This window comes from Mesocricetus auratus, unplaced genomic scaffold (assembly GCF_017639785.1).
Source record: "Mesocricetus auratus isolate SY011 unplaced genomic scaffold, BCM_Maur_2.0 Super-Scaffold_15014, whole genome shotgun sequence".
Taxonomy (NCBI): domain Eukaryota; kingdom Metazoa; phylum Chordata; class Mammalia; order Rodentia; family Cricetidae; genus Mesocricetus; species Mesocricetus auratus.
This window is the reverse complement of record NW_024429186.1, coordinates 16,716,325-16,738,467: the sequence shown is the minus strand read 5'-3', so window position 1 is coordinate 16,738,467 and position 22,143 is coordinate 16,716,325. Positions and strand designations below refer to the sequence as shown.

Below are 22,143 nucleotides of genomic sequence, written 5' to 3'. Positions count from 1 at the left end.
GAGGTAAAGAGAGTGAGTGACACCAGTTGTGGAGGCTACTTGAGGGGCCTGGGCTCTGGACCAGATCTTAGCAGAGGAGACACGGTGCAGTGGGTGGCTGCAGGTGTCCCTAGAAGGGAGAGTACTGTGTGTGTGCACACCTTCAGGGGGGAGAGTGCTGTTCCCTACTGCCTCCTCCCCAGGGAACTCTCAGGCACAGGGACGGCCATGGCTCAGCGTACTGTCAGAGAAGCAGGGCCTAGAGCAAACTGGCAGGGTGCGCTTTCCCATCTCTGCCTCCGTTTCCTCATTGTGCAAGTAAAGTCGTAGCTGTTCCTAACTCGTGGGCTTATTAGATTCTGTGAGTTACTATGTGCGAGCAGTTTGAACAGTGTTGAGCATAAAGTAGGTGTTCCATGACGTGCTTTCTTTGCTGGAGGTCCCTGCTCCTCACACTCGCGTTCCCGTCACTCAGCCTTCTGGCAATAACCCAGTTTATAGTGTTTCTATGCCTTGTCCAAACTGGCATCTAGTTCCTGTCCACAGTCCTCTTTGACTTGCTCCGAGTCCTTGGGACAGATGCCTGCCCCCTCTGGTCTTTGCTTTCTCTGTGTACGCAGCATGAAGAAGTGGAGGCCCCACGTGCTGGTCCTCACAGCCCTCACACAGTGACACTTCACAAAGGCTTATGACCTCTCCATTCATGGTGGGAGGAGGAGGAGGCCTGGGTGTGTGCTTCTCAGGAGACCCCCTAATTTGGAGGTTGTGAGGGTCTCCTCCAGCCACCATTGACCAGTCCTGCCCTTTCATCCTGAGAGCATCCTCTACCTCCTCAGAGAGCTCTTTGTGAAGAGCCTCCCACCCCTGCGGGTCTTGGTTTCTGCAGGGTCCTGTGTAGAAGCCAGGCTCAAAATGGCTACCATTGATATCATGTCATGGGGACATTTCCAGTGGATCCTCATACTGCATGACTTCTGTTTGAAAACCTGCCTGCTGACTAAACTTCATGTGAAACCCTCTAAGAGTCCCTGCCAAGACCTGGCAGTCCTCTGACAGGGGGACAGGTGGCGAGACAGACACACATCCTTCTGTGGTCTCTCCAGACAGATGGCTGTCCTTGTCAGAGTGTCCTTCACATCAGATGTGTTCTGCACCGTTGCACTTCTGGTTGTTCCTGATGGCGGCCACTTTATTGCTCCAAGTGGCCCCAACAGCACTGAAATGTCTTGTTCCAAAGCACAGGAGGCCGTGCTGTGTCTAGGAGAAGGTCTGAGGGTGCTGCAAGCTTCTAATGGGCATGAACTGCGATGTTGTGGCCTGTGGTGTTTTGTAGTAATGAATGGAGGATGTGTATTCACTCAGCACATAACTGGACCTGGGGCTGGCCAGACACCCTGAGAACAGGGTTCAGGACTGACTCTCAGTATTCACAGGAATAGGAATCTATCCTCTGAGGATAAGCCTGCCAGCTCCCGCCTAGGCTTCCAGGCTGTGGAGTGTCCACTTTATCTGTGGTCTGCCTAGAAAAGCACACAATGTCCCTTAGGTCCTGCCTGGAGCCTGGGGCTTCCCTCACCTCCACTAAAGTCTGAGTTTAAGAAGGCCAGTTTCTGAGGAGGTCAGTGCAAGTGGCTTTTGTCCTGTAACTCTATTAGAAGAACTCTTGGGAGCATGGATATTTGTGTGTCATTGAGACAGGAGCAAGGACTCTGAGCACCCTTGGCTGTGCCTTGATAGCTCCAGCTTGCATCCCAAGGATCCACTTCTGACCACTCTGTTGAGAAGTCTCTCTCCCTGTTGTCACCGTCTTCCAAGGCTGCAGTTCTGGTGCCTCTTGGCAGGTGAGGAGACCGAGGCAATAGAGCTAGAACCAGAATGGAGCTCTGTCCCAGCCAGAGCCTCTGCTTAGCCAGGGTCCCTTGAATGCTGTATCCTCTGCCACCCCTGAATACCTGAAACCTCCCTTGATCCAGGGGTTCCCTGGGTCACAGCTGGACTGCCATTTGGACTTCCCATCATCCCAGCCCCACTGCAGGGTGTGGCACCCAAGTCGGAAGGCACAGAAAGAAATGTCAGGCCCCTATGTGCCAGTCTCTCCTTTGGCCACACTCTGTCCTTGGAATTCCAGGGGCACCTGAAATGTGGAATACATGCCCTGAGTCTTCCTTCAGCTCCCACTCTCCCCCACCTCAGTCCCTCATTGGCCAGTATCCTGCCAGTTCCTGCTGCTATGACAAAATGCAGAGAGAGCAGCTCGTATATACAGCAGTAGTTTCCCTCTCACAGCTTTGGAGGCTGTAAAATCCAAAATCAAAGTGCCGACAGGTTCAGTCAGTGGGGCATTTTCTGTTTCTCACAAGGCTGCTGGCTCTGTCCTCCCATGCAAGAGGGCAAACTGTGTTCTGGACCTCTCTGTGAGGTGCAAAAGAAAAAAAAAATCACCCATGAGGCTTCACCCTTCCTCATGATATACTCCCTTCCCAAAGACACATCTCCTCATACCCTCCCGTAAGGTAAGGTTTTGTCATGGACATCTGGAAGCACGCAGACATGTGACAGCCATTGTCCTCAGCTTCCTCCAGCCTCCCACCTGAACACTCAACACCTGTCACTTGTCACACCTGATGGGGTAGCTGGGTAGTTGTTAACAGGGAGTGTCTGAGAGGTGGGGTTTTGGACCAGGGCAGGGAACACTTTTGGAGATATCCTAGGAGATGGCTCCCTTAGACTTGGCAGACATAGTCAGCCTGGGGCACACCACACGAGTGACATACCTGACACCCAACAGGGGAAAGGCGGCCGAGGCGCTGTTTGGGAGGGCTCCAGGTGACTCGGTGTCACAGATACTGGAGAGACGTGATGCTTTGATGGTTTGTGCACACTCTCTCATTCTTAGCAGTGACCCCAGGAGAGGCAACTGCCGGAAGCCAGCCTTGCGTTCTGAGTCACCTTTCCTTTCAGAGATGGGGGTTCCTTGGTCAAAGCACACTTCCTTCTCCCCCACCGGTGTCCATGCCCTCCAGCAGCCCTGTGAAGCAGGTGGGGGCATGTAACCTTTTTCTTGTTTACTGCTGAGGAAGCTTGTTCAGAGAGGGACAGGGGGAATAGCAAAAGCTCACACCCCACATCAGTAGCAGAGGCTAGACCAGATGATTGCTCCATTTCCAGAACAGAACTTTGCCTAACCTGCTCAGAACCACACAAGTTGGACGGTGGCCATAGCTGGCCATTTACTGAGCCATCTCTAAGCTCCAGACACCCTGGTTCTGGTGTTTCCCCACAGCAGCCCTTCTGGGTCAGTCAGGATTGGTACTGTGACTGGAAGATGGATAGGGCAGTCTCAGCACACTGCAGGCAGGTGCCTGGGTGAAGCACCTGGTCTCTGTCCCCTTACATGGTGAGTTGTGTCCCGCCCCCGCCACCCTGAGCGTCTGTGTCAGTGCGTGGTGGGGTGTGTGTGCTGTCTCTTTTCACCTAAATCCCAGATGCTGAGAACCCTGAGTGAGCAAGAAGCTCCCAGGGCCAGAGGCAGGTGTCAGTGGGGTGTGGGACACTATGTGCTGGAGTGCTCAAATCTAGAATGGCCTGCATAAGTGGGGGACCTGCCCTTGGCTGGCTGTACCTCAAGCCTCCTTGTTCCAGTTTTCCCAAGAGCTCCCTCCATGGGAAAAGAAAGCAACAAAAACAAGGAAGGTGCCAAGCTGGGGGTGGGGAGGTGGTCAATAGAAGCCCAGGAACCCCAGGGGAGCTGGAGTCACCCAGCTAAAGCCCAGGTCTGGCGTCCAGCCCGCCCCATGCAACAGCTCCTGGGAGGAAAGTCATTGATGGTGGGGTGGCATTTCTTTCCTGGGGCCTTTCCCAGCAGGAGTGTGCTTAGGAAGTGAGACACAGCAAGAATGTAGGAGTCCTCAGTCCCCCTTTCTTTCCAATCAAAAACAAACTACACGTAACGAAGTTCATGAACACCCTGGCAAGGCAAGCAATAGAGAAGTCTACATATGCCTTATCCCCTGGGATGGCCACTGGCCTCACGTAGCTATCTACATGTTACACGCAATTAATGAAGGTTGCACTGCGTGGTGTATGTCTACCAGGTTGCTGGTATCACACCAGCTTCTGGGAGACAGCACTGGCTACACGGCAAACTAGCAAAGCCTACCAGCAGCCGCTAACTGACATCTAGAATGAGCCGGCCTCCTCTGGACGCTCCTTCTGTACTGCACTGTTGTAGTATCCTGGAGACAGCATTCCTGCCTTACACAACTCCACATACACAGCCCTGTCTGATCCCTCTGGCTTCTGGCCCTTTGGATGTATGAAGATATTTTTCCTACTTTTTTCCTCCAGAAGAGGAATCTTAATGTGTTAGTTGGCTCGGATAAAATTCCTAACAGACTCAAGGGGGAAGGGTTTATTCTGTCTCGTGTTTTCAGGTTCCCATCCCGGTCACTGGACTCAGTTGTTTTGGGGTAGTGTGTCAAGGCAGAGCATCAGGGCAGAAGTTGTCTGCCTCACCATGGCTGGGCAGCAGTGAGAAAACTCACTTGTGAAATAAAGCCACCTCCCCTGAAAACTCATGGGACCAGGAGCCACCAATGAATGACTGCATGGATGAGGCTGGAGTCCTCGGTCACCTCTCACAGGCCTCACTTCTCGACTCTTCTACCTTGGCTCCTTCGCTCATAGGTTCTGGGAAGACACTTCAGATCACCCTGTGATGCTGGGGCACAAGAGAAGGCAAAGGGCCTCGAGGGTGGGGAGTGCTGGCCCAGTCTTCCCCAGGCACTGCCAGGGTGTCCAGGGTGCTCCCGGGCAATAACTGGGCTTTTGAGTGCTCCGCCCCCTCCCCATTCTGCCCTATTTTGTACAACCCAGACAGACAAGTAGCAAATAATTCTGGAAGGTTTGTTCCTGGGTACCCATCCTTTCACACGTGTGTGTGTGTGTGTGTGTGTGTGTGTGTGTGTGTGTGTACATACACACATCACATATGTGCTCTGTATGTGGAGATCTGACGGCAGTCGGGCTCGGGAGCCTTCTGCTTTTGGTTTGAGACAGGGTGTAAAGAGAAGCTTTTTCCTTGAGAGAAGCCTTCCCGCCAGCCTGGTTCTAGAGCCGTACCAGTCCCAAATAAATACACAGGAGGCTGCATTAATTATGAAGCTGTTGGCCTTGCTTGTTTCTTACTGGCTAGCTCTGACTTAAGTAATTACCCCATAATTGTTAATTATTTCTCTTACCGGAGAATAGTTCCGGGCTTCCTACCCCATGGCGTTACATCTTGCCCTCTTGTGTTTCTCCTACCCAGAGTCCTTCTGGACTCCTAGTCCCTCCTATCTAGATTCCCTATTGGCTAGACAGTGCTTTATTGACAAATGCACAGGACTTCCCCAACAACAGGGTCTCTGATTGGCCTGAGATTTCACCACGTAGGCTAGTGAGCTCCAGGGAGCCCATCTTCTACCTCTCTGGGGTTACAAGCATGCACCACTGTGCCCAACTTCTTACGTGGGTTCTAGGGGTGGAACTCAGAGTCTACCATCCTTTGAGGCAAGCTCTTTGCTGACTGAGCCTCCTTGTCCCTATTCTTCTACCTTTGTAGTTTCCCCTGTTACTTTCTGATGACAGCAAATACTATTAATATAACCTTAAAAGAAATGCATAAAGGAGACAGACATCTCTGGATCTTGATGAGAAGAGACGCACAGTGCCTGGTGCCCTCCCCATGTAGAGCCAGGGCTGGGTTCCCCTCTCCCCCCCTCAGGGTGGGGGCAGGAGCTGTGTCTGTCTGCACAGCCATCCCTACAAGCATCAGTCAGATTTTCAGCCTTTCCCTCTCCATCCTCCACCCGTTCCCTCTCCTCCTTCCTCCCCGCCTCCCCTTCATTCTCAACACCCCTCCCACCACCCTGTTCAACAGCGAAACCCAGGACACACACTCTTCTGTCCTTTCGTCATTAACTACTTCCAGCCATTCTTTCCGTATCAGTACACAGCATCCTCAATTTTTTTTTTTACTTGCCAAAGTTTGCCCTTCATTTTCTGATTCCTGATCAATGGCCATGTAGGTTGTTTCCAGTCATTTTTCCTGTACAAACAATGCTCCAGTGACTCCAGGGAATTTTGGCTGTTCCATGAATCATTTTGTACATGGAAACTCCATCTATAAAGATGACTCTCCATAGCTGCTGGCTCAAAGGGCATGTCCATCTGCAAATGTGTTATAAGTTACCCTCCATGGAAACCTGATGTTCAGCCAGCTAAATGCACCCTAGGAGTTTTTTAATGGCTGTTTATTGTTTCAGTGTTTATACTAAGTTCAGCATGTAAAATTGCTCACTCTGTAGGTCCAGTATGGATGGGTGTTGCCAGTTGCCTATAATGCCCATGTATCTTTTCTATGCCATCCTTTCTTCCTCTGTCACCCCTGCTCTGTGTTGGGCCTGGATGTGGACATCCTCAGCACCCAGCGCAGACTAGGAAGCAGAGGGGATCTACCTGGGTGAGGGGGGGACACCTTCACCATATAATTTTTTTCTCGTTTTCCTCAACCATGCGTCATGCCACAGGAAATATGTTTGCATTCTTGAGAGGTGTCTTTTGAGGTAGATTCTAAAAGAAAGATGGCCTGCCATAGATATGCTAGCCCAAAGAGGGTCGCACTCTGTGAGTGGGACAGCAACGTGCTGCTCAGCTGCACATGGGGAATCCTCCTAAAGTTCTTGGAGTTCCCAGCTGCCTTTGTTATATCCCCAACCCACAGTGAGTGCAGTCACATGATTCAAAATCAGAAAGGGCTGCAGGGAGCTATGGAAGATCCCCCACTACCACCACCAGCAGCAGCACTCTGTCCCCTCTGGGCACCTCTGGCCACCTTTCTTTCTGTCCCTACACAGGTATCCTGATGTCATCCTAATATGAATATGCAGCACATGTGACCAGGGCCTGTCCTTGCCATGGGGACTTGGGTCCTGTGCCTTTGAGACTTTTCCCTTCAGTCCTGGTGGCCAGTACATGGGTCACTGAATCCTTCCTTCTCCATACCTTCTCTGCATCTAATCATCTTTCTGGGTGTCTCCTTTGGGTGGGTGCAGGATGCCAGATGCTCTTTGTTTTAAAGATTTGTGTGTGTGTGTGTGTGTGTGTGTGTGTGTGTGTGTGTGTGTGTGTGTGTGTAGGCATATGCACATATGAGTGCTGGTGCATAAAGTCCAAAGGAGGTGTCAGGTTCCCTAGATCTGGAGTTACAGCTGGTTGTGAGCCGCCCAGTGTGGGTGCTTGGAACAAAACTCAGATTCTCTGTAAGAGCAGTACACACTTTAATAAGGGGGGGCCATCTCTCTTGCCTGCCAGCTGTAATGCTTCCTTCAATAGTATTATGATCAGCCTAGAATTGGCAGGTCCATGTCAGAGCTAAATCAATAATAATGAGTGGGTGGATGGAACAGTGGGTGGTACCCAGATTATCGGGCATTGCTTTCACTAAAGCGCAGCCTCGAGCTCTTAGAACCAGTATATAAAGTGCTCAGACTCTCCCACCCCACTTAAATACATGAGCAGAGAGGCAAAGACAGGAGCAGTGACTTGCAAAAAGCCACCCAGTTGGGTCTCTTTCTATAGCCTGCATGGTTTTCAAGCTCAGTGTTTTTTGTTTGTTTGTTTGTTTTGTCAGTTTGGAACAAGCTAGGACCATCTAGGAAGAGGGAAAATCAATTCCTATTACTGTGATAAAACATCATGCCCAAGAAAACTGTAGAAGAAAGTGTTTATGGAGGCTTTACAGCTGCAGGGCCGAGTCTGTGACCATTATAATGGGGAGCATGGTGGCAGGCAGGCAGGCATGACACTGGAGCACAGCTGAGAGTTTACATCTTATTTCCCAGTTGGAGGCAGAGAAAGAGAGCTAACTGGGAATGGCATGGGCTTTTGAAGCCTCAAAGCCCACGCCCAGTTTCACACATCCCCCAACAAGGCAACACCTCCTAATCCTTTTCAAATAGTTCCACTAACTGGAGAGCCAGCATTCTTGTATATGAGCCTATGCGAGCCATTCTCATTAAAACCACCACAGCCTCCATCAGATTGGCCTGTAGACAAGTTTGTGCAGCATCTTGTTGATCAGTGATTAATGTGGGAGGCCCCATCCCTCTATGGGTGATGCCACCCCTGGGCAGGTGGTTCTGGGGCATAGAAGACAGCAGGCTGAGCAAGTCAGGGAGAGCAACTTTCCTCTATGGCTTCTGCCTCTGCTCCTGGTTTAGTTCCTGCACTGACTTCCCTCAATGATGGGCTGTAATCTGGACCTGTGAGTCAGATAAGCCATTTCCTCCCCCGAGTTGGTTTTGGTCAGTGTTTTGTCACAGCAATAGAAGCAAACAAGAGCATACAGTAAGCACCAGGTGACACAGCCCTTGTCATACTGATGGCCAGGAACTGGCATAATCGTCTGCAAACTGGGACCAGATGGGAGTAGACAGTCCCATCCAAGACTTGGGGGGTGGGGGCTGGAGAGTAGAGCCTACTCAGGTCAAACATGAGCAGGAAGGACTGCTGGGATCCAGAGGAAGTACTGAAGGGAGACAGAAGGACTCAAAGCAGGCAAGTGGGAGTCTAGGGCCCAAGGTGAAGAGAAAGCAGCCAGGGATGGACACATAGAGGGTGAGACACAGTGAGCAGGTCAGAGCATCTGAGAAACAGGCTTAGGGCTGGTCTACTGTAGTGGGGGCTGCCATCCAAAGAGCCTTAGCATTGAAACCAGTACCTCTGTGGCCTCTGTCGGAGCCATGTGGGGGGTGAGTGTGAGTCCAGCGAGAACGCTGGGATCCATGGTAGAAGGTCGGGCTGGGGAACTGGGTGGGTTATGACTACCAACTCAGGAGAGACAAAGGCCTTTGCAGGCAGACAGAAAGCGTGAAGACTTCTGACTTGCCAGACCCCTTGATGTGGGCTGTGACGTATGACCTGAGGTGACCTGGTCTGCTCTCATTATTTCCGGGGGCCGGAAGACCTGCTTGAGCTGACTTCCCCTGTAAGAGGCTGCGGGCAGCCTGCAGAACTGGCCAGTGCTGGGCAAAACTGTAGAGAGCCTATCTCACCATGCAAGACCTTCAGTGTTGGGAAAAGGAGAAATCCATGAAACATGGGTTCTGGTCACTGTCCTCGAAGTCCCAAGTGCCTGTGGGTACTGGCCTGGACCTCCAACAGTCATTCCACCCTGGAAATGGGCTACAGGTATCTATGGAATCCAGTTACTTCTCCTCTATCCCACAGGCCCTGGAGCTCTGCTTTGGGTCCTGCTTCTCTGCAGCCTGAACCCGACCAGGAAAGAGGCAGCAGCTGGGGTTGAGTTGTGCACACTCGGAGGAAAGGAGCTGGCAGAAAAGATGAGGCTGGCCTGGCCTCCTGCCTTTTCTGTGTTGTCTTCTGGGTCAGGGCCAGCCCAGCTAGAAGGAGAAGCCTTCAGAGGCCCACAGCCAAGGGTCAGATGAGTCACAGAGACATGGAATTTGCAGGGCTAGAAGGACCCTTAGTCTTTGGCCTGATAGAAGCCCAGTCAGTCTATAGAGCAGCAGGCACAGACATCACTAGTTGATCACTATATAGATCAGTATATAGAGCACCCCACAGACATCATTAATTTATCCCCACGTTCTTACTCTGTGGTGCCCTCAGCATAACTGTCTGAGCACTGCCAAGCAGCTGGGTTTCATGTGGGGAAATTCAACCTACCAGGCATCTGAGGTTGAGCCCAATGCTCTCCTTTTCCTGAAGAGGCTGCTGAATCAGAGAAGGGAGGGGAGGTACCCGGTCTGTGATCAGGCTCCATGCCCGATGCCACACCTGTTCTGCCAACAACAGCATTTGTTATGAACAACTTGGCTCATGAGTCCTGTCTCCCTTCATTTCTACGATATAACTACAACCTCAGACATATTGATTTGCTACAATTTCCCCAACTATTGACGATCTATAGAAAACTGATACTTGCTACCTTAAGACTTGTTAGCAAGAGTTGACTGGATAGAGTGAAGTCTGTCCATGTAGAGCAATGCTGTCTGTCAATAAGAAACAAAAGGTTGATACAGAGGCCCTGATAGTCTCTACTAGTCACCACAATAATGCGGGTGGACCTTGAGAATGTTCCACAAAGGGCTGGGCGGTGGTGGTGCATGCCTCTAATCCCAGCACTCGGGAGACAGAGGCAGGTGATCTCTGTGAGTTCTCGGCCAGCCTGGTCTACAGAAAAAGTTTGAGAAGTTTCAGGACAGGCTCTAAAGCTACACAGAGAAAACCCTGTCTTGAAAACCAAAAAAAAAAAAAAAAAAAAAAGTTCTGCAAAACAGAAGAAACTAAGCAGTGCCCAGGTCCACTTACAGGAAATACCTAGAATAGGCGAGTCTGTAAAGAGAGAACAAATGAGTGGTAGTTGGTGATGGGGGATGGGAACTGACTGATGCCTAAAATGTTCTGACACTAGTTGTGATGGCTGTGACAACATTAAAAACCATGGAGCCAGACACTTTAAGAGCTGTTTCAAAAGCGGCTGCGTGGTCAGCATATTTCTAGAGATGGTGTGTGCCAGTGTGTGCCTCGGTGTCTGTCTGGAAGAATCAGTTGACAGATGTTCCCACTGAGTGTTGTGTGGCAAAGGGACTGTTCAGTCTGGATGGCACAAGATCCTAGAGAGAGAGGTAGGTGTACATTCTGTCACCACAAGCTTGGGGGGCACTATATAGGGGCAGCAGGTTGTCACCACAGACCTGCAAAGTGCAGAAGAAGCAATCTCTCCATGAATCTAGAGCTCACATTGACTAGACTGCCTGCCAACCAACACTGATCCTCTGCGCTGGGATTAGAGGTGCACATTGCCACAACCAGAGCAATCCTGGAGTTTGCACAGCAAGCACTTTATCAAATGAGCTATCTCCCCAGCCCTCACCACGTCCCCCTCTGTCCTAGTAGGACAACCCTGCCTATTGTCACTTCAGCCTTGCCCCCCCCCCGACACTGGTCTGCCCGCCTCCTCCCATCCCGAAGTTGCCATTTGCTCTGTCTGTGATAGACTGAGCTCTCAACTGTGCTGTCTCCTTTAAGTTTTAGCTCACCACTAAGGTAGGTGAGATGGTCTCCCAGTTTTACCAAGGCCATGAGCGTGCAGTGGTCCCAGAATAAGGCTCTATCCCTTCCCTGGGAATGTAACCTACCCTATGCTACTGTGAATATCCTAAGTCCAGGCTTTCAGGTCTGGTGGCTTTCAGTATCACCTACTGCTCTTTGCCCCAAGTCCTGTAGCATCACAGGAAAGAGGAGCAGTTCCCAATGGCCTTCTTGGGCTTCTGCTAGGATGTCCTACAGATGGCCTCCCAAGCTGCTCCCTAGAAGTGCCTGGACCCTAAGTCTCTGAGTGGCCGTGGACTGCCTGCCCCCACAGGCTGGACTCTCCTGTTCCTTCGTAACATGGATACGCAGGCTTCAGCCCTGACTTCAAAGCTCTGAGAAAGCAAAGCACAGATGTTGTCTGCATGGAAACCAAGAAGAATTGCTGAGATCGGGCTGCCCATCAGATGGGGTGAGGGGCTTGTTCAGGCAGAAGGAAAATGGATGGGTTCCTCAAACTACCTTCCCTAGCACCTCAGAAAAGGGATGCAAGCATGTGGGCTTTTTGTTTTTTTCAAATAAATGTTCGAGCACAGGGCTGGTGTGATTGCGTTACCACATTTGCCTAGAATCTTTATTAGTAGTCTTAGGAGTCTGGGTCTCTCACCTCCACCAGGGAGCATACATGCACCCACGCACCCACGCCTGGGAGCATCCTCACACATTACCCACCCCCCCCCGCCCTGCCTACAGAAAGCACTCATTCCCTTCACCATCAGGAAGGACCCTCACCCCACCACCAGGGAGCACCCTCACTCCCCACCAGGGAGCACTCTCATATCCTCCCCCGCACCTGGGAGCACCCTCACTTCCTCCACCAGGGACCACCCTCACCCACATTGGGGAGCTGTGGCCACGGAGGTTACACAGCTGCCGTGAATGCTTTTTGGACTCAGCATGTATTTTGCTTATTGCTCTCCATATTCTGGTGTTTTCATTTGTTTGATTTTAAGACTTTCTCTTTGGGCTTCGTTCCAGACTCCTGGGGTAGCTGCAGGAACAGAACAAAGAATTCCTGTGGCAGCTCCTCTCTCATTGATGTGAACACTGTGTCTCCCTCCTCCTCCCCCTCTTCTTTTTCCCTGACTCAGTAGAACACTAAGTTTCAGGCCTTGTTTGCTTTTTTGTTGTTGGCTTGTTTTATTTTGTTTCATTTTGCCTTATAGACCTCAGTGACTTATTCCCAGAGCTAAGGACATGGTCCCTTTCATCCTACCCCGGGGATGAAGCGGGAAATGAGCGCCAATGCGATCTTCAGGGTTCTGAGATTTTGTACTTTGGGTAATGTCAGGCACCTTGTAACAGCTATGACAGCTGAGGGATGACTTCCCAGAAGTTCATCTGTCCACTTCTTATGGATTGGCACTTTTTGGGGGGATGCACATGGTGTGTGCAGGTGTGGTACATGTGAGCAGGTGGTGTGTATGCATTCATGTGTGCATCCATGCACGCTAATATGGAGGCCAGAGGTTGATCCTGGATGTCTTTCTCCATCATTCACCACCTTATTCTTTGAGGCCGGATCTGTCACCGAACCTGGAGCTGCCATTTTGGCTAGGTAGCTGACCAGCTAGCTCCAAGGCTCCTCCCATCTCTACCCCCTCCCTCCAGTGCTCTCACACTTGTCTTTTATGTGTGGGCTGGGGAGCTGAACTCAGGTCCTCCTGCTTGAACAAAGAGCACCTTACCTACAGCCAGCATCCTGCCCTGGAATCTGCTTTCTCCCGTTTTTAACCCTGGCACATGATGCAGCAATGGTGGCCTTTGTCACCATGTCCAGGAGAGGAGGTGTTGGGAAGTGTGAGTGACAGTGTCTCACCCCTCGGATCTGACTGCTTGTCATGTGAGCGGGCACAGCCTTCCATTCTTAGGAAGCTCATCCCCCCGCTAGCTTTTAGGGCCCGAGAAATGGTCCTTCTTAGCCTTGGCCTGTTACCTGTTTAGCCTCACAGTAAGTGAGACACTGTGGGCATGAGGAATGGAGTGGAGCCTGGGTGAAATGAACTCAACGTTTTGGTAACCATGGAAGCAGGTGACCCACCCATGTTGTTACCTAGTGAGACCTAGCTCAACTGTTCCCATAGGCCAGGCTTCACCAGATCTGTGGAGCAGATGAGGAAACTATTAGTTTAAGATGATTTTCATCGTAGAAGTAATGTGTAATCATTAAAATGATTTGAGCAAGGCCCCCCTTCCCCCTCTGTACATCTCAGAACTGTCTATATGATGCCTTGCATGGCCGTCTGGAAATTATTTCTTGTGCATATTTATATGTCTCTGTATGTCCCAAACAAGATTTTTTAAAACAGATTATTGAATTTTCTTTGCCAGCTATTACAAAGATATGCAAATGTGGAACTTTAAAAACAAATCTTTTTTCTAAAGGTAAAGGTTTTAACTTATTTTTTTTAAAACTTTTTATTGCATTAATCATTTAATTATTTATTGCATGTGGGGGGTATGTATACCATGAGGTACCTGTGGAAGTCAGAGGACAAGTGGTAAGAGTCAGCTCTTTGCTTCCACCATGTGGGTCCGGGGACCAAACATGGATCTTCAGGCTTGCCAGCAAACCCTTTTGCTCACTGAGCCATCTTATTGACCCAATTTTGGGGGAACATTTTAGTGCAACGGTTAGAAACACAGATTCCGGAGCCTGACCCCAGGGTGTCTCATCTTAGGACCCTTATCTTGTTTCAGCCTGCAAAGACCCATAGTCTCATACGTGGGTACTGGGGGTGGGGTGGGTGGGGACTCTTTGGGGGACACAGTTCTGCCCAGTGCAGCAGGTGTGAGGGTGACGGAGCACCCACCACCTCTATGAAGCTCTTCACGCCTTCTCTGCTCCCTTGGAGCCCTGTACAGAGTCGTGATAATAGGCTAGGCATGGCTTTAGCCTAGTCTCTCAAATCCTCCAGTTTTTGTCCAAGTCTACACAAGAGGGCTCAGTTTTCCCAGTAAAGCTTCCAGGAGCTCACCAGGCAGCCAAAGCCTCTGGTTCTCGGCCAGGAAACTTCTGAGCTCGCCTCCAAGTGGCTGGCAGCCAGCCAGAGCCTAGACTGCCATCCCACTGCTTTGACCCCCAAAAGGGTGTCTGTCTTCTTCCCACATCGGTTCATTGGGCCTGAGACAGAGCCCAGACCTTCCTCACTGTCCCAGGAGCCGGATCTCTTCTTTCTTCCAGAGCTGCTCAGAACATCCCAGAGAAGCTGGATGCTGAGGTGCACTGTGAGCTTCTTGGGCAAGTGACCACAGGCACATGGAGGCAGCATTGTCCCTGGACAGCCGTGGAAGGGAAAGGCTGTGGGGCCACTAGAGCCATTGCTTAAGCCATGCACTGGAGGGTTGGGGGGGGCTTCTGTTTGTGGCAGAGCTCCTCCGTAACCCCTGGCCTAGTTTCTTTATGCTGTCAGCTCCGTTCATGATGGCCCTGTCACTGTCACATGTCACGCCTGCTTGCTTCTTTATCTACAATCAAAGATTTCAGGGTGCAGCGGCCTCAGCATCTGCTGTCAAGAGGGCGGGTGGCGTGGGTGTCAAGAGTCTCTGCTCCATCAGCAGATGGCAGGCGCAGTGCCAAGAGGGCTCAGCCACCATCACTGACAGCAGGAGTTACAGTCACAGGCAAAGCTCAGAGTGGGCCAGCTCTGCGTGTGTAGATCACACCTCCTCCCTGTTCCCTGTGGACAGTTGAGAACTCAGGGTTCCCGGTGTCATCTTTAGCTATGGAAGATGCCATGTGGCTTTGTCTCTTAGTTTCTGTCACTCTTTCAACCCAGTACAAAGTCCACACCTCCCTGAGACCTTGGTTTCTCCAACTTCTATACCTTGCCAGGAGACAAGGACTGTAGCTTTTGACCTCTTATAGAGTCCTCTAGGCCAAAAAACAAAAACACCACACACCGCAAAGAAAACCCTAAGGACTCTGAGCCAGTCTTTGTCATGTTCATACCCAGCATGGACCTTGAGGGACCTCCAGGAGCTGACTTTCCTTGTAAGCATCTTCAGAGCCTGTGTTGGGTTGACCCGTGGTGCTTGTCACTGCCAGCTGTGTGGACCAGGCTGGCCTTGCCTGTCCATCCACCAGCTGCACTTGGGGCATGAGGAGAGTCCTCCCTGTGGTTTGTTACTTGGTTAAGAAACTTGGATTGATTCTCTTGGCAACTGTCTATGTTCATGCCGTGTTTCCTACACACTTGAACTCGTGGGTTGCCACCAGGACCAGATGTCTCGCACACAAGACTACAACACAGACGGGATTACCATTCACTCCGGTCAAATGTGCTGAGTCCTCGTATCAAGTCTACACAGTGGGGGATCGTAACAGAGTGACAGCTGCAAAGTTGAGGGGTAGGAACACAATAAATAGCTAGTTCTAAATTACAGGTAAACACTGTGCTAAATCTTCAACAGACTCTGCAACAGATTGCCACAGTAAACCTGCAAAGCAAAGACATTTTTTTAAAAGGTAATTAACTGAAGCCCAGAGAAGTAAGATAATGAGCCTAAAGTCACACAGCCTGAATCCAGATCAGGGCTTCTGGTACAGCAATAAGGCTTCATCTGAATGGGCTTCACAGGACATGAAGAATTTTATCTTAGTTTCCTGAAAAAGTAAAATGTGAAACATGGCAGAAGAGCAGATTTTGTGGTGGACAGTCATACCTACCACTTGCCCTTAATGTTTTCTGTTTGCATTATTACATGCCTTCATCCATCTGTAAGTTCACTTTATTTGTGTGCATTCCAGAGGAAGTTCTAGACCTCCCTGAATGTGTTGGCATATGGGTTGTTAGGTACAGAGTTCAGGATTAGATTACTGTTCTTCATTGCTTTAATTATAAAATTGATATGAGCAAAGTAAACAAACACTCGAATGTAAGTAGACACCGTTTGGACTTCCCACTGATTCATGGGATCTGTTTTCTTTGTCCCTGGCTTTAATTTAGTGTGGGCATTCGTGATTCACCCATGTGGTTATTCCTCGGTGGATCTCTTTTTTGCTAACTGTTCCCTTGTGTGGAGAGCCCAGCTTCTTCATCCTCCTCCCTTTGATGGGTACCTGGCCAGCTTTGAGTTATTGTAAGTAAGCTACTGTGACCATTTCCTTGTCATCTTTTTACAGATGTGGGTTAAGGAGTGGGGCCTGCCTTGGAGCCCGTGTTATGACAAACTGCCCTGTCATTTTCCAAGGTGGCTGTGCCAATTTACATTTATACCAGCAAACCTAAGAGCCTTCTGGTTTCTGAGCCACCCTCAGCAAAAGTGGTGGGGGCAGCCCTTATTTCAGTCAATCATCTGGTTGCGCCATGGTATCACCTTGTGGTTTTAATTTGCATGTCCCTAATAACCAAGGTTTTCTATTCTAGCGCCTTTCACCTGCTTATTGGCCCATGTGTGTTGTCTTTGGAGAACCTGCTCAGATCTTTTGACTTCCCTTTTTAAAAATAGTTTATTTTAACTTTATTTTATATTCATTGGTGCGAAGGTGTCTGGAGTTACAGACAGTTGTGAGCTGCTGTGTGGGTGCTGGAGATTGAACCCAGGTCCTGTGGAAGAGCAGCCAGAGCTCTCAACCATCGAGCCATCTCTCCAGCCCTGTCGACTTCCCTTTTTTAATTGACTTGCTTGTCACTCATGAAGTATGTATTTTGCAAATGCTTCCCTCCAGAACAATTGGCAGAAGTGTGTGCATGTGTCTGTCTGTCTGTGTGCGCATGCTTAGGTCCCCACGTGTGTGGAAGGCAGAGGACAAGGTCTTCCACCTTGGTTTTTGAGACAGGGTATGGTGGTTTGAATAAGAATGGCTCCATGGGCTCACATGTTTGTCTTGCTTAGTCATCATGGAGTGGCACTACTTGAAAAGAATTAGGAGGTGTGGTCCTGTTGGAGTGGGTGTGGCCTTGTTGGAGGAAGTATGTGACTGGGGGTGGGCTTTGCAGTTTTAAAAGCTCAAGCCAGGGCCCGGGCCCCTCTCTTCCTGCTGCTGTGGATCCACACGTAGAACTCGGAGCCATTTCACTGGTACCATGTCTGCCTGCATGCCACCATGCTCCCTGCCACGACAGTGGGCTGCCTCTAATACTGATAGCAAAGCACAGTGAAATGTTTCCTTTCTAAGATCTGCTGTGGTCATGGTGTCTCCTCACAGCAATAGTAGCCCTAAGACACTACATCTGTCACTGGCCTAGAACTTGCCAAGGAGGCTAAGCTGCCTGGAGAGCAAGTCCCAGGCATCTGCCTGTCTCTGCTTCCTCAGTGCTGGGACTGCAAATGTGAGTGCCACGATGCCCAGCTTTTTACGTAGATTCTGAGTATCAAACTCAGATCTCATGCTCGCCTGGCAAATGCTTTACTTCTAGTCACCCAGACCTGGGTAGAAGTTTTCAACTCTAACTCAACTATTTTTTTAATACAATGGTTGTTTTTGACACCTTGTCTCATGCCTTTGCTGGGGTGAGTCAAGGGCCCCATGGGAACTACAAGCAGACAGGCAGCTCAAGCAGGAAACTGGAGAAGGATATGTAGATTCTACAGGGGTGATGGATAGCTGTCTTTTTGTGGGGAGGATTTCTTTCAGGCTACGAATGCCTTCAATAATAGGACACTGGCCTGAATTCTTTAGGAAGTTGGACCCGCAGAAGATTTTAGAGCAAGGAAGCACAGTATTAGTTCCCCATGACTGGCATTTGGCCTCCGGAGAGCAGCAGCCTGCAGCTCATGATGCAGAGAGGACATTGGGAGGGGAGGTGTCTGCCTTTGTAGTTCTGCAGAGATCCCAGGCTTAGGAAGCCTAAGGTCTGGTCCAGAGAGGAGGGTGTAGGAGAGTCCTTCCCTTGGTGCTGGGGCTCTAGGAGAGCTGCTTGAATACTTAGAGCCAAGCTCCCAGTGACTCCAGAACTCCTGAGGTTCCCTGTCCTCCTCCTAGCTTCACCTACACTCACCCCGTCACCTGCCCCCATCCCTGAAGTTCCTCCTGGAACAGGAGGTGCTAGGGCTTCAGCCCAGAGTCTTTCCTCCTGGACACCTCTCCCCCGACACCTGCAGTTTTGAGTCTAAAGTCACTGTGTACTGGGGTCCTCTTTAGCATTCCAGGTCCCCTAACCCTTCCCCTGCAGTTATACTACCCAACCTACTCCACCCACCACCTCTCTCCTCTCGGAAATGAAAATGCCTAGATGGTTTGTGGGTGTCCCCCCTTCTCCCTCTCTCTGTCTGTCTGTCTCTCTGTCTGTCTGTCTCTCTGTGCCTCTGTCTCTCTGTCTCTGTCTCTCCCCCATTTGCATACTTGGTCACCTCAGCCTATATTTTCAGTATGAACCAATCACTCCTAACCCAGTGACCAACATGTGGCAACCACATTGGATGGTGCAGGTCTCTCTCATTCATGGCGATAACTACATGGGCGTGGACAGGTCAAGATGGAGCCAGCTGTATACAAGGCGTGTGTACATCCCATAGCCTGCCAGTTGTTCTTTAGTTAAAAGGTTTCAAACCCCTTCTCTGGATCTACTTGGATGCTACCATGCTTCCTTGAGTCCACCTGTGCTACTGTATCCACCATGCTCCTGTTATTTTTTAGTGGGCCTTGGCCAGCTGTTTCTGTGTATGTCTTACTTGCTATAATGATGAGTGCCTTAGGTAACGGTCCCCGGCCACATAGATGTCAAATGAGCAAACAGGGTTGATTCAGTCCCTACTTGTTATCCACCTCCCACGGCGCCTAAGGATGCACTGACCATTTGACTCTGTGTCCTGTTCTCAGTCCCATTCCAGATGTTGGCAAAGGAGAGGGAGAGGAGGACGAGGAGAAAGACGGCATGAGGCTCGGTCTGCCAACCGCCCCAAAGAACTGCATCCCACGCCGGGGCATCAGTGTCCTGGAGAAGCTGGTGAAGACCTGCCCTGTGTGGCTGCAGCTAGGGCTAGGCCAGGCGGAGGCTGCCAAGATCCTGCAGCGGGAGGTCGCTGGGGTAAGTGAGCTCTGCCCACCCCAGCCTGCACCCCACAGAAGTGGATGCATGCAAACAGCTGCTTTCTGCTCTTCTTGCCTCTGTCTGGAATCAGTGGTGGGGAGGTGAGGCCTGTGCCGGCAGGGGCTTCTGGGGCATTCAGACACCAGAGATATAGGACTGTGCTGGCTTTCTCCGACTTTAAGAACTAGGTCACTGATCGGGGACATGAGTGTCAGAGGTAACATGAGTTAGATGCCCCTTGTTTACAAACAAAGTCAAAGGCCATGTGGTTCATCAGCAGATGTTCTGGAGTCGGGCTTTGAGGTAGGTAAATGGCCCTAGGTTTCTAGGACTCGTTTTTTGTTCTTTGAAATGGGAGCTTTAATATCTCCTCTCCTCGGTACATGGAAAAACAGAGTGAACAGTAGATGGTAGATGGGTGGGTGAGTGGATGGATGGGTGGGTAGTTGGATGGGTAGGTGGATGGGTAGATGGGTGGGTGGATGGATACATGGGTGGATGGATAGATGGGTAGATGGATGGATGGGTGGGTGGGTGGGTGGGTGGATGGGTGGGTGGGTGGGTGGATGGATGGATAGGTGGGTGGGTGGATGGATGGATACATGGGTGGGTGGATGGATGGATACATGGGTGGGTGGATACATACATGGGTGGGTGGATGGATGGATACATGGGTGGGTGGATACATACATGGGTGGGTGGATACATACATGGGTGGGTGGATACATACATGGGTGGGTGGATACATACATGGGTGGGTGGATGGATGGATACATGGGTGGGTGGATACATACATGGGTGGGTGGATACATACATGGGTGGGTGGATACATACATGGGTGGGTGGATACATACATGGGTGGGTGGATACATGGGTGGGTGGGTGGATGGGTGGATGGGTGGATGGGTGGGTGGGTGGATACATGGGTGGGTGGATACATGGATGGGTGGATACATGGATGGGTGGGTGGATGGGTGGATGGGTGGATGGGTGGATGGATGGATGGATGGATGGATGGGTAGATGGATGGGTGGATGGATAGATTGGCGAGGAGCTGAGTAGGAGTATGAATAGATAAGGTGATGACTGGATAGACAGAGATGACCAGATGACAGTTGATAGAATGAGTCAGAGTGCCTCCCCTGCTCCTGTCACCCCCACACATAGCTTCTCAAATGCTATTCCCTTTAGAAAATAGCATGTAATTTGTTTTAATTGTAAAAGTGATCCATATATGCATTCATTATTTTAAAAAACAAGCTGGACAGAAATGAACAAAATTGTCAGAAATGTCTAATGAAGGATTTTTCTACCTACTCAAGGCCAACTCACTTAGCTTCTTTTAAAAAGCTAAGGCAAATACACATCACATCATATCACATCAAAATAGACATTTAAAGTGCACCACAGCATGTAGTATGCTCTAGGTACCATGCATTACTGCCTCCACCTGGTTCTGAGACATTCTCTTCACCTGTCCCCATTGAGCAGCTCCTGTCCACTTCCCCCCTCCACCCAGGACCTCCTATGCTTCTACATCACCTGGCAGGGACCAGTGTTGTACCCTTTGGTCGTCTCCCACACAGTGTCCCACACCCTAGCAGCTATATTCCCTGGATTCCCTGTGTTTGAGGTTCTCCCCTACTGTCTTCTCAGGAATGAACCATGACCACCAAACTACCTAAGGCTGTTACTTCCCAGGAGCCACCCGGAGGGAGTGGCAGATCCAGGATTTGAACCTGGGCAGTCTAAGTGCTACTAGAATCTATCTCACACTGTTGTCTGTTTGATACTGGGGACTCTTGCTTCCTAGCTGTTCTCATCTGGGTGTGGCTTGTGGCACTTCTCTGTCTCCTGGGACTCACCCCCAATCTAGGACTTGGGGCTCAGACTTTCTTACCCCTAAATACATCAGATCCACAGAGGTGTCATTTGTGCCTGAAAATTGGGATGACCGGAAGCCAGGGAACCTCTAGCCAAGTCCCAGTCACCTTGCCACAGGGTGTAAGACTGGGAAGGTGATACTATGCCTGAGCCCACAAGCCCCCCGCCCCAGCCCATAGGTCAGCCTGAGTGTCAGAAGATGCCTCTTTCCCCAAGGGCTGCACAGCAGGAAGCAGGGAGGCAGGGAGATGCTGTGACCCAGAAAGCAAACCCACTGTTTATTCCTCTCTAAAGGTTTCTAGTCCTTCAGCGACTGGGCCCACACAGCAGGTACCCCGAGCAGCCTGAACCTCCCGCTGTGAGGCAGGGTTTACCACTCCATTCTCCTGAGGGGGCAGCTTACAGGTGAGCCAAGGTGGCAAAGCTAGTGGCCGGTGTATTTGTTTTCCTTTGCTGTGACAAACACTGTGACCCAGGCAACTCACAACAGGAAGCGTTGATTTGGGTTTACCACGCTTCCAGAAGTGCAAGAGTCTGTCATGGAGGAGACACGGCAGGCATGGCATCTGGATTAGCCAGCTAAGAGTTAACGTCATGGCCCACAAGCAGAGGCAGGAAGAGCAAGCTAGCTGAAGGAAACGTTTGCACTCAAGGCCTGCCCCAGTGGCATCCATCCTCCAGCAAGGCCACATCTGCTGAGCCTACCCAAACAATGCCACCAGCTGGGGACCAGGGATTCAAATGCCTGACACTATGGGGAACATTTATTGTTCAAACCCACCACTGCTGGCTGTCAGGGAGTGTCCAGGGTGTGGGAAGGTGGGCCTAGTCACCGTAGTAAGGAACAGATCCACCCCACCCCAGCCCCTGGAAGAATACCGATGGGGGCCATACCATAAACTGGGAAAATAGACTTCGTGGCCTTGTCAGAAGTGTTTCTGTGGCTAGAGTTGTGCTCAGTGGTAGCATAAATGCTGTGTTTAGTCAGCACCCCCACTACCTGCCCGCCCCACACCCCGTACCATCCTTTCTTCAAAAACCACAAAAATTTGGCATCTTCCAGGCCCCTAAGGGCAGAGATGTTTGGTCAGGTTGTTTGTGAGCGCCATCCCAGAGCTGTCCAGATGTCATCTTGTCATCAAGAAGA

General features: G+C 50.6%; 1 protein-coding gene across 2 annotated transcripts in view; it reads left to right on the top strand.

Moving 5' to 3' along the window:
- Nucleotides 1–22,143, top strand: part of Rin3 (Ras and Rab interactor 3) — a 114,388-nt gene that overhangs the window by 10,398 nt on the left and 81,847 nt on the right. For both annotated transcript variants that reach the window (XM_005068388.4, XM_013112245.3), the window contains exon 2: nt 18,902–19,109. In XM_005068388.4, coding sequence (XP_005068445.1) covers nt 18,902–19,109 — 208 coding nt within the window. The remainder of the gene's footprint in view (nt 1–18,901; nt 19,110–22,143) is intronic.